The sequence below is a fragment of the Anabrus simplex genome, chromosome 1 (genome assembly GCF_040414725.1).
Source record: "Anabrus simplex isolate iqAnaSimp1 chromosome 1, ASM4041472v1, whole genome shotgun sequence".
Classification (NCBI taxonomy): domain Eukaryota; kingdom Metazoa; phylum Arthropoda; class Insecta; order Orthoptera; family Tettigoniidae; genus Anabrus; species Anabrus simplex.
Window position 1 is genome coordinate 1,506,680,999 of NC_090265.1, and position 12,575 is coordinate 1,506,693,573.

General features: G+C 34.8%; 1 protein-coding gene across 1 annotated transcript in view; it reads right to left on the minus strand.

Annotated features, from left to right (window-relative positions):
* LOC136861524 (collagen alpha chain CG42342) overlaps positions 1–12,575 on the minus strand; it is a 381,636-nt gene that overhangs the window by 92,248 nt on the left and 276,813 nt on the right. The window contains exon 22 of the mRNA XM_067138827.2: positions 2,153–2,179. Coding sequence (XP_066994928.1) covers positions 2,153–2,179 — 27 coding nt within the window. The remainder of the gene's footprint in view (positions 1–2,152; positions 2,180–12,575) is intronic.

Genomic DNA, 12,575 nt, shown 5'->3' on the forward strand with positions numbered 1-12,575 from the left:
CCTGTTAATTATGCAATATTTCTAAACAAATGTAGCTGAAGATGTCTACAAGGTAGACGAAACATGTTCTACAGCTTTTAACAAATAAATAGTATCGATCAGGTGGAACCGTTGTGCTTCTTACTTTTTTTAGCAGTGTATAACATCGATAAGGAAAATGTGGATGATTGCTTGCAACTTGAAACAACTAAGCAAATGCACATGATCAAATAAGTTTCTCATAAACTCATCAAAAACACAAGCAATCATTGTTGGTTCTCAAAAGTTACTATGAGTGATCAACAGTGCTCATACTCCACCTCTGCTAATAAATCATAAAATCATTCCTTACAATACAACAGTGAGAAACCTTGGCGTGACTATGACTGAAACTCTAAATTGAATGGAACGTACCAAAAATATATATCAGAAAGTTTTTGCTTCGATTTGTCCATTGAAAAGAAACAAAAGTTATCTTACCACCAGACATGCAACAAAGACTAGTGCAGACTTTAATTCTTCCTATCCTCAACTACTGTGATGCAATCCTTCTTGACGCAACTAAGGAACAAACAATGCAGCGAGCTTTCAACTGTTGCTTCATATTCATTTTTAACCTGAGCTATGATGCCTTACTATCAAGAACTTCACTGGCTAAAACCTCACAAAAGATGTAAATATCACATACTTGTATTAATACACAAACTCTTTCATAGCAATTCACTGGCTCTGTACATTTTGGTTTGATAAAAAGCAGTTCAAATTTAGGAGAGGTTTTTCCAGCGAGGCTCAACTTGCAGGATTTCAGAAAAATATAATAGATATTTTAGTAGTCTCCCAATGAAAATGAGGGCTGCTGGACTTAACAAAAGAGTGGTCAAATGGGAATTTATAGAAAACAGATCACAAAGAATTAGAGGAGGTGAAGTATTATCTGATCCTGAAATGATTAAGAGGGAGCTTTGCAAGGCAGTATTATTGGACCTTTACATGTTCTTATATATAAATATTGTCAGTAAAGAACTGGAATCACATATCAGCCTTTTTTGAAATGATTTTATATACTGTATAAAGTAATAAATAACTTATAGGATTGTGAGTGACTGCAAAAAGATTCCAACAAGGTTGTGAGAGGGACAGCAGACAATGGTATGTTAGTAAATATGGTAAAAAAAATCAGGTTGTATCGTTAATAGGAAAAGTCCTCTCAGTTTTAATTACCATGTTGATAGGGTGAGGGGCCGATGACCTTCGATGTTAGGCCCCTTAAAACAACAAGCATCATCATCATCAACATCTTGATAGGGTAAAATTACCTCATGAGGTTCATTGTAAGTACCTAGTTGTTAATAAAGGAAGTAAATGAGAGGCTGTATAAGTTACTGGTGAGACCCCAATTAGAGTTATGTTTCCATTGTATGGGACCCTCACCAGGATTTCATGATTTGAGAACTGAAAGGGGAAACCAGGACGATATGTTCTGAGTGATTTTTGACTAGAGAGTAGTGTTACAAAACTGTTGCAAACTTTGGGCTGGAGAAGACTTGGGAGTAAGGGGACGAACTGCCCAACTAAACAATATGTTCTGAGCTGTCAGTGGAGAGATACCGTGGAATAACAGTAGTACATGAATAAGCCTGAACAGAATTACTTAAAGTAGGAAAGATCGCAATATGAAGATAAGGTTGGAATTCAAGGAGTCAAATTGGGGTAAATATTTATTCATAGGAAGAGCAATGAGGGAATGGAATAATTTATCAAGGGAGATGTTCGTTTAATTTTTAACTTTTTTGAAATCATTTAAGAATAGACTAGGTAAACATGTAGATCATGGTGGCTTATCGATTGTTGATGCTAGATGTCTTAGGTTTTGATACCTACTACACCTGCTCAATTAAAGTAGTACTATATATTTTCTGTGAATTGGAACAATAACCTTTGCTCAATTGCAGAGCTGGAGAACAAACACCATATTCTTGCATATAAGTGGCACACACAATAAATATTCTAAATATTTTATGTACCAATACTGAATAACCACTTTGTGAAACATATAATCAGGATATTAGAAATATTCTGAGAAATACAATTAATTCATATTATACTTATGTTAAATATCATACTAGAAAAATATACTGTACTATTATATAAATTATAATATTATATATCATACCTTCATTCCATCAAGACCTGGAGGTCCCTAAAGAGGGAGAAAATAAAATGATATGAAAACAAGAAAAAAAGAAACATAACAAGGAATTCTGAAATAGCACTTGAAAATAACTGTATAAAAATAAATGTACAGAAATACATTAACATTCAAGAAGATAAAATACAACATAAATGCTTCTTACACAGATAGAAATGAAGGTTACATGGTGGTGACAGCAAACAGACAGTACACATAGGACTGTAATTAAGTGCTTCTTCTGCTCATTTTCATGTGCAAAACTCTATCTAGGTACTGATAGTTTAATAGAAATATCTCAACATTTATTACATATTGTAGATATTAATATTTTACTGAGCAACGTACAATTTTAATATCTTAAACTTACAAAGCTTACTTTCATTGTTACCTTCACACCTTCATTGTGGAATGGTAAATCATTATCCACCACAGAACTACAGTAGAGTTGCACCATGTGAAGATCAAGTTTGAAATTCTGTTGCTAATTCTAACTATCTTGAGTTAAGTTCAACCTAGTTATTTCACATTCATTGTAGATAAATGCTGGAAGGCTTATTTCATTCTAGACTAACAAAATTACTTTTACCACATTGGCACAGACCAAACAGCAAGACTGGCTACCAGAAAATTTATGTACATTCAATTTAATAGAATGGATAATGAAAGATTTTGAAGCAATTCAAAGGAGTAAACATTTAAAAAATCATCTATTCTTAGTATTCAACTGTTGATAATCTCCTATACATGAATCAGGCAGCCTTAAGCATGTATTACTGGTGAAAGATATGTATAAGTATAGCAATGAAAAGATCACTGTTCCTCATCTAATATGTTAAGTTTTCTACACCTTGCATATCTCATTTGACTTTCTGTTTTATGTATTCCATGGTTTTATACATATTTTGTGCAAAATTTTCTGTATACTGAAGTAAAATAAGATTTAACTTGTTTGTCTCCAGAAAAATGTATTACATTGGATTTGTTAAGGACTTCAATAGAACTTACTTATATCAGGTAAAATAATTTGTATTAAGTACCAAAAGCCCCCTAGATATCAGGTATGAAGGTACACAAAATTTTCCTTGACTTTCCCGAGTATATTTGAGGATCATACAGGATGCAGTATATAGTTTCAAATATATGATCAAAATTTATAGTTACCGTAGCAAATTACCGTACTAGATAAAATGACTTCATAAATAATTTACGTAATATTATAACATTATGAAATACTTTCTCATATTTTTTACGAGCTGATAAACAGGTACATACTTGGGTTCATGAACATTATCATCATAATTTTCATTCTGATAACTTATCTACTTTTCCAGGTACAGATATTTGGTCAGTGAAGATATTATTTTTCTTTACTAGTAGTTCAACATTGTTTTATGGACTGCTTGGTCAAGGCAGTAAAGGCATGCTCAGTTCACTCGGAAGGACGTCAGTTTAATTCCCTGTAAGGAAGTTAAAAAATTTAGGAAACAAGATTTCCACTTCCGGAGGTGCATGGTTCACTCAAACTACACCAAAATAGAACATGAGGTTAAATCCTTGGAGGGCAAAGGTGGGTGGATATAAAGCTAACTGCTTTACCCTCCCTAGTGCCAATGTTGCGGGTAGTGGAAGCCTTTATCTTCCACCCCTCCCAAAGCTAACATGGCCTGTACGGAGATAACTTTACTTGTTTTTCAACATTGTGTTAACACAGCTTTCTGGTGACAATGGGGTGGATAAGGGATAGGATTGGGAAGGTATCGACGATGGCCTTAATTAAAACATAGCCCCTGCATTTACCTGATATAAAAATGAGATGAGAAAACTAGAAAACTGTCCAACATGTTTTTTGTGTTTGAGAAGTACAAAAGTTATTTCAAGATACTTTGTAAAGTCAAGATACTTTGTTAATGGCTTTTGAAATCACAAATACAGTGTGGGGATGAGTATATTTTTACCACTTTGTCAAAATCTCCTGTCAAATAACCAAGTCTCCTTAATATAAAAATTAGTAGTTTCAAACAATTTCTTAAGTTTACTTGTACAGCCTTAAAAATCTTCACTGTAATGATCAGAGAAATCATTGAGCTGCAGACAGGGGAGATAATGTTATTATAACGTGATATATTATATATTATATAATATATCTTACATAAGATTATATATAAAAAAGAACATGTCCTGACTGACTGACTGACTGACTGACTGACTGACTGACTGACTGACTGATTCATCATCGCCGAGCCAAAACTACTGGACATAAAGAAATTAAATTTTGAGGATACATGTATATTACAATGTAGGTGCTCGCTAAGGGAGGATTTTTGGATCTTCCGTTGATAAGGGGGTGAAAAGGGGGTGAATTTTTAAAATTAGTGTATCTATATCTCAAAACTTTAAAAGTTTACGGATGTAAAAAGTGGTATTTAGAATATCCTTTAAAAATAAAGAAACACATATTTTTTTGTTTTTGGAAAATCCCACTAGGAGGGGTGAAAAAGGGGTTGAATGCCTTTAATGAGGATACTTATATCTCAGAAACTGAAGATATTACAGACCTGAAAATTGGTATTTGGAATCTCCTTTAAAAATAAAGGAGATATTACAGACCTGAAAATTGGTATTTGGAATCTCCTTTAAAAATAAAGGAGATATTACAGACCTGGAAATTGGTATTTGGAATCTCCTTTAAAAATAAAAACACACTTTTTTTTTGTTGTTGTTTTGGAAAATCCAATTAATGGGGGTTAAACACGAGTGACAATAAAGAAACACATATTTTTTGTTTTTGGAAAATCCAATTAATGGGGGTTAAACAGGTGTAACAGATGGGGTGAATTTTTAGAAATTTTTAAAATGAGTGTATCTATATCTCAAAATAAAAACTTTATAGATGTAAAAATTGGTATTTAGAATCTCCTTTAAAATTAAAGGGTGAATAGGGGTTGAATGCCTATTAATGATGATACCTATATCTCAGACACTTAAGATATTACAGACCTGAAAATTGGTATTTGGAATCTCCTTTAAAAATAAAGAAACATGTATTTTTTTGTTATTAGAAAATCCAATTAATGGGGGTTAAACAGGAGTTACAAATGGGGTGAATTTTTAGAAAGACTATATCTACAGTATATCTCAGAAATGTAAAATGTTACAGACATAAAATTTGGTATTTTGGAATCTCCTGTAAAAGGAAAGAAACATAGTTGATTTGTTTTTGGAAACTCCACTTAAGGGGAACTAAAAAGGGGGTGAAATTTTAAAATGAGCATGTCTACAGTATATCTCATAAACTGAACATGTTGCAGAAGTGAAAAAAGGTATTTTTAATCTCTATTAAATGAAGAAATATGTATTTTTTTGTTTTTGGAAAAACCACTTGGGTGGGGGGTAAAAATGACTGAAAATGGGGTTGAATTCCTTTTATTAGGATACTGATATCTCAAAAACTTAAGATGTTACAGACATGAAAATTGGTATTTGGAATCTCCTTTAAAGTTGTTACAGATGTGAATATTGGTATTTGGATCTCCTTTAAAAATTTAAAAAACATATTTTGGGGGGAAAATCATCTTGGGGGGCGGGGGTGAAAAAGTGTTGAATTCCTTTTATGAGGACACATATTTCAAAAACTGAAGATGTTACAGTCGTGATAATTGGTATTTAGAAGATCCTTTACTAATAAAGAAACAAGTATTTCCCCCCCAGAAAATTCACCCAAAAAGTGGGGGGGGGAATGTGAAAAGAAGTGAATTCTTTTTATAGGGATACTTATATCCCAAAACTGAAGCTAACAAACATGATCATTCGAATCCCCTTTAAACATAAAGAAATACGCCTTTTTTAATGGCAGTGGGGTGAAAAACGAGTTGAGACCAGTTGATTTTACTGTTCATAATGTACTTGATTCTGATTCCGATCATAAACTGATCATATTTAATCTTTCCTGGATTCATTTTCAAGAGCCATCTTTTCCTTTGGAGAACTTAAAGTTAGATTACAGTAGATTCTCTTGGCATATAAATAAAAATTTAAACACATTTCAAATAAGGTCAATAATGCACAGAAGTATATCATTCTTATCGCCAGAAATCCTGCACACTTGCCTACGCATGACAATGGTGTTGGTCACATCGTCAGCAATGACGATGGCAGAAGATATAATTTACCGCCAAGTAGTGGTCTTGCATCCTGCAGCGGGGTCCAGAACATCAATAATAATAATAATAATAATAATAATAATAATAATAATAATAATAATAATAATAATAATAATCTGCGCTGGAAACTGGTCCTGACCAGGTAATGAGTACAAACGCAGTCCGGCCATGGGTTCAGTACCGCCAAGGCACCCAAGACGACACCACGGCAGATCTCCTCAAGGCTTTGATCTATATTAAAAATGCTGATAGGAAAAGACAGCAAAGATTCAGGGACCCAACTGACCAGGCACAATACCTGGACCCAGCCTGAGAAGTACAAAATTGATTGCTGGAAAGAAAGATTGGAAAATGGGAGGAACTTTGCCATAATCTCTCAGAAAACGAGTCAGATCGCAAATTTTGGCAGATTCTCTCAGAAAACAAGTCAGATCGCGAATTTTGGCGGATTGTATATAGAACATTAAGCGTTCAATTACAAATTTCAGTATAATAGCATGGGTATCTTGCTAGTAGTCTATAAAACTGGGTAAGATAAAATAAAAAATAAAGTCATTATTCGACATGATGTAAATACAGAGCAACTCCTCACTGAAATTTTAGCCAAATTTAGACTGAAATAATTTGAGTATGTAAAGAGGGTGGACCACCAGCAAACTGCCAAGCAGTGATTGAAGAAAGAACTTCTGGACCGTGGCAAATAGAGTCGAGTCATGATGATAACGTGGTTTTTGACTTGACTGATGTACGAGGGGGAATCAAATATAAACAGGATTTTATGTTTTATTTAAATTCAATTATTGTAAAACACAAGGCAGTTACAATTGATTTTTCCACATAGTTTCGAGCTTTGGAAATGGATTTGTCCCAGCATATGGGCAGCTTTTTGATGCCCTCATCGTAAAAATAACATGGTCGTGTCACCAGCCAGTTGCGTGCAAAGTCTTCCACACTCTCATCATCTTCAAATCGTTGTCCTCCTAGAGCTTTTTTAAGCGGTCTGAACAAATGGAAATCGCAGGGTGATAAGTCCGGGCTGTAAGGAGGATGATCAAGTGTAGTCCAGTGCATTTCCTGTGGCTTGAAGACAGAGCTGCAGTACGGGGCCGCGCATTGTCGAATCGGTTGGTCTCGTCTTTTGCGGCGATATGCAACCCTCGCCTTGTTCAACATCTCGCAGTAGTAAGCAGCATTGATTGTGCATCATTCATGCAAAAAATCAATCAGCAAAATGCCTGGCCGATCAAAAAAAACAGTTGCAAGAACCTTGCCAGCTGACAGTCGAGTCTTGGCTTTCACTGGTGCTGCCTCCCCCTTCCTGCGACACACACACACACACACACACGCACGCACACACACACACACACACACACATACACACACGCACGCGCGCGCGCGCGCGCACACACCCACACACACACACGCGCACACGCACGATGCTACACATTTTTAGCACATACTGTACCACCTGTTGCTGTTATCACCTTGTACGTTATAATGATGTATTTTAATATTCAAAGCATGTTTCTAACTTCAGTACTCGTTTTTTTGCATATTATTATAATAATTATTATAGCTTTATTTACATGGCATGACTCAGGCTATAAATCCTGCTATTTTGCCAAATCATGTCTTATAATGTACATACAGTTTAACTTTTTTTGATAAGTTGCTTTACATCGCACCAAGACAGATAAGTCTTCTGGCGACGATGGGATAGTAAAGTGTTGGACATGAGAAGGAAGCTATTTGCTTTACGTCGCACCGACACAGATATGTCTTATGGCGACGATGAGATAGGAAAGGCCTAGGAATTGGAAGGAAGCGGCCGTGGCCTTAATTAAGGTACAGCCCCGGCATTTACCTGGTGTGAAAATGGGAAACCACGGAAAACCATCTTCAGGGCTGCCGACAATGGGGCACGAACCCACTATCTCCCGATTATTGGATACTGGCCACACTTAAGCGACTGCAGCTATCGAGCTCGGTCGAGAGAAGGAAGCAGCCTTGACCTTAATTAAAGTATAGCCCCAGCATTTGCCTGGTGTGTAAAAGGGAAACCAAGGAAAACCGTCTTCAGGGCTGCTGACAGTGGGCTTCGAACCTATATAAGTGATTGCAGTTACCGAGCTTGGTATACAGTTAAACATATATTACACACAAATTCACTCACTCACTCACTCACTCACTCACTCACTCACTTTACACATAATTATAAAACCACATTAAAGGAAAGAAAACAGAAATGTATATAAAATTGTATATTGTATAACTGTTTCCTTGTTACATGTGAGAGATTATTTCGTGTGCAAAACTGGTAAATTTTATTCCTTCTGTCCTGAGTATTTAGTGTTCGTCTAGTAATTAATAATCCTTTATGAAATAATACCAAAGAATTAGACAATAGTTTGTTTATACAGCGATATGAAGTTAATGATAGTTTATGTTACAAAGATGAGAGTTATAGGAAGTAGAGGAATTTGGTGTTAAGAGTGATAATATTTACATCAAAACTGAAAAGAGTGATGCTGGTTCCTTGCAATCTGTTCATGAATGTTAAACTACCTTCCAATATCTCTGATGGTGATATTATGGTCATAGTACAGAAAACTTAAATTGCTCATTTTCTTTTACAGATATAATTCACAGAGTTAATCAGACCTCCACTGCTATACAAGGAGAACAAATTTGATTCCATGAATTGTCGTCATCGTCATTGTCGTCGTCGTCACTGTAATGGATGTCAGCATTGAAAAACAAATATAATATAATATAATATATATTATATTTGCCCCTTGTGACCATCTGGAATGCTAGATAGATGTTCTCTCTCTCTCCCTCTCTCTGGGGCTCCTTCTTCCTTCATATAGTCTCACTTAACTATCGTTACAACCTTGGTTTATATTTGCTGCTATTACAATTAGTAACGAATAACAGTGAACTTCAAAGGACATATCCAATTAGTCAACAAGTAGCTGTGAATATCTTTCGTATGCTTATTTTTCTGCAGCTTTACCTTCACTGTTCTGTATTGGTAGATGTAACAGAGTACATTACTGTTTACGAAGTTTGTAATTTTATTAGGATATAATATTATAACTAGCAAGATACCTGTGCTTCACTAAGGTTTTAAACTTAAAGTTAATTTTCAAAGTTTTACATTTTGGAGAGTTCACTCTCAGATGAGCCTGTAAAACACACCCTTAATTTGTATGTCAAACGGTTTTGGGGAAATGATTATTTATTTTCTGATCTACCACTCATTTGAAACCCATACAGGGAAATTTGAATGATTTAAACTCTATCTTATTTAACATCTATGATGTAAGAGCAAACAACCTGTGAAATTTTGATTGTATGTCAAACAGTAATGGAGAAATTAATACTTTAAGGGTAAATATTTTTAAATATTTATTAACATCTAGGATATAGAAAACCACCCTTCATTAAAAAACTAAGTTCATGCCTGAAACTGTTTCAGAAGAATGGATATTGCGTTTGAGAGTCAACCACCATCTGAACCCCTTAGGGGAGAAATCTTTTGAAGTATACAATATTTTTTCATGTAGAACATAAAAAAATACCCTTCTCGTAAAATTACAACTTTGTACGTCAAACGGTTTTGGAGGGATGAATAATTTTGTTTACGGAGCTAACCTCATTTAACATTTTATGATGGAACATTAAAAAATATTTCCTATTTCACATATAGGATTTAAAATATATACCACTATTTGGAATTAAACCGTTTCAGAGGAAGGAATTAATATATTTGTTTTCGGATTTTAAATTTGTTAAATTTCTTTCAAACCTTCTGTTGTTTAACACCTAGGATATCATTTGAAATTTTAACTTCTAATTCAAATGGTTTCATGAAAATAAAAATCCTCAACCTGTTTCCAGTCATTCGACCAGGTCACGATTGGAATTAATAAAGCCCCTATCTAGTGGCTAGGATAGGAATTGTGCCAGCCGCCGAAGCCTGTCACACTCCTCTAGGGCAATGATTAATGACTGACAGATGAAATGATATTGGAGAGTGTTGCTGGAATTAAAGATGATAGGGAAAACCGGAGTATGTGGAGAAAAACCTGTCCCGCCTCCACTTTATCCAACACAAATCTCACATGGAGTGACAGGGATTTGAACCACGGAATCCGGCAGTGAGAGGCCGGCGCACTGCTACCTGAACTACAGATGCTTACAAAAAGTGTTTCATATAAATGCATATTTTTGTCATCATTCCTCACCCCCAATCAAAACACCTTTTGGTTGTTGGATATTCAGCCCGAAGGCTGGTTTGATCCTGAGATACATTATAGATACGCTCATTTTAAAAATTCACCCCCTTTAACACTCCACCATGAGTGGATTTTCAGAAAACAAATTATGCGTGTTTCTTTACTTTGACAGGAGATTCCAAATACCAATTTTCACGTCTGTAATACTGTATCTTCAGTGTTGGAGATACCAGTATCGTAATACAAATAATTCAACCCGCTTTTTCAGTCATTTTTTCCCCCACCCTTTAGTGCTTTGTCTGAAAATATATATATGTTACTTTATTTGTAAAAGAGATAAAAAAATACCAATTTTCACGTCTGTAATATGTTAGGTTTTTGAGAGATACTCATTTAAAAATACACCCCCTTTAACACTTCCTCTTAAGTGGATTTTCAGAAAACAAATTATGTGTGTTCCTTTTCTTTTACAGGATATTCCAAATACACATTTTCACATCTGTAACATGTTAGGTTTTTGAGATATATTGTAGATATACTCATTTTAAAATTCACCTCAATACTCACTCCTGTTTACCCCCTCTTAAGTAGATTTTCCAAAAATAAAAAATACATGTTTCTTTATTTTTAATGGAGATTCCAAATACCAAGTTTTACGTCTGTACTATAATCCTTTTTTGAGATACTAGTATCCTAACAAAAATATTCAACCCCCTTCCTCAGTCATTTTTTCCACCCCCTTAATGTTTTTCCGAAAGAAAATATGTGTTACTTTACTTTTAAAAGAGATGAAAAATACCAATTTTCGCGTCAGCAATATGTTAGGTTTTTGAAATAACCTATAGATAAGCTCATTTTAAAAATTCACCCACTTTAACACTTCCCCTTAAGTGGATTTTCAGAAAACAGACCATGCGTGTTCCTTTACTTTTACAGGAGATTCCAAATACCAATTTTTACATCTGTAACATGTTACATTTTTGAGATGTATTGTAGATATACTCATTTTAAAATTCACCCCCATTGTCACTCCTGTTTACATTCTCGCCCCTCTTAAGTAGATTTTCCAAAAACAAAAAAATACTGGTCTCTTTATTTTTAAAGGAGATTCCAAATACCAATTTTCATGACTCTAACGTCATCAGTTTTTGAGACATAAGTATCCTCATAAATCAATCAATCAATCAATCAATACTGATCTGCATTTAGGGCAGTCGCCCAGGTGGCATATTCCCTATCTGTTGTTTTCCTAGCCTTTTCCTAAATGATTTCAAAGAAATTGGAAATTTATTGAACGTCTCCCTTGGTAAGTTATTCCAATCCCTAACTCCCCTTCCTATAAATGAATATTTGCCCCAGTTTGTCCTCTTGAATTCCAACTTTATGTATTCCACCACTTTTTCACCACCCTTAAGAGGATTTTACGAAAACAAAAAATACGTGTTTCCTTATTTCTAAAAGAGATTCCAAATACCAATTTTCACATCTTCAAACTGTTTAAGTTTTGAGATACAGATATGCCCATTTTAAAAATTCACCCCCCTTTTCACCTTCTTAGTGACGGAATAGCCAAAAATCCTCCCTTGGTGAGCACCTACATTGTAATATAAATGTATCCTCAAAATTGCCTTTCTTTATGTCCAGTAGTTTTGGGTGGGTGGGTGGGTCGGTCGGTCAGTCGGTGCATGTTATTTTATATATATATATATAGATAATTAGTAATACCATTCATATCTAAGATCAAGGAAGTAAATTTTGATTGAAACTCTAGTAGGAATATTTTTTTTAAAACATGGCACAACAGTACCAAACGGCCATGACTACCAAACAACTGCTGCTCAGCCTGAAGGCCTGCGGATTACGAGGTGCTGTGTGGTCAGCATGATGAATCCTCTCAGTCACTATTCTTAGCTTTTTAGACCAGGGCCACCATATCACCATCAGATAGCTTCTCAGTTGTAATCACGTAGGCTGAGTAGACCTTGAACCAGCCCTCGGATCAAG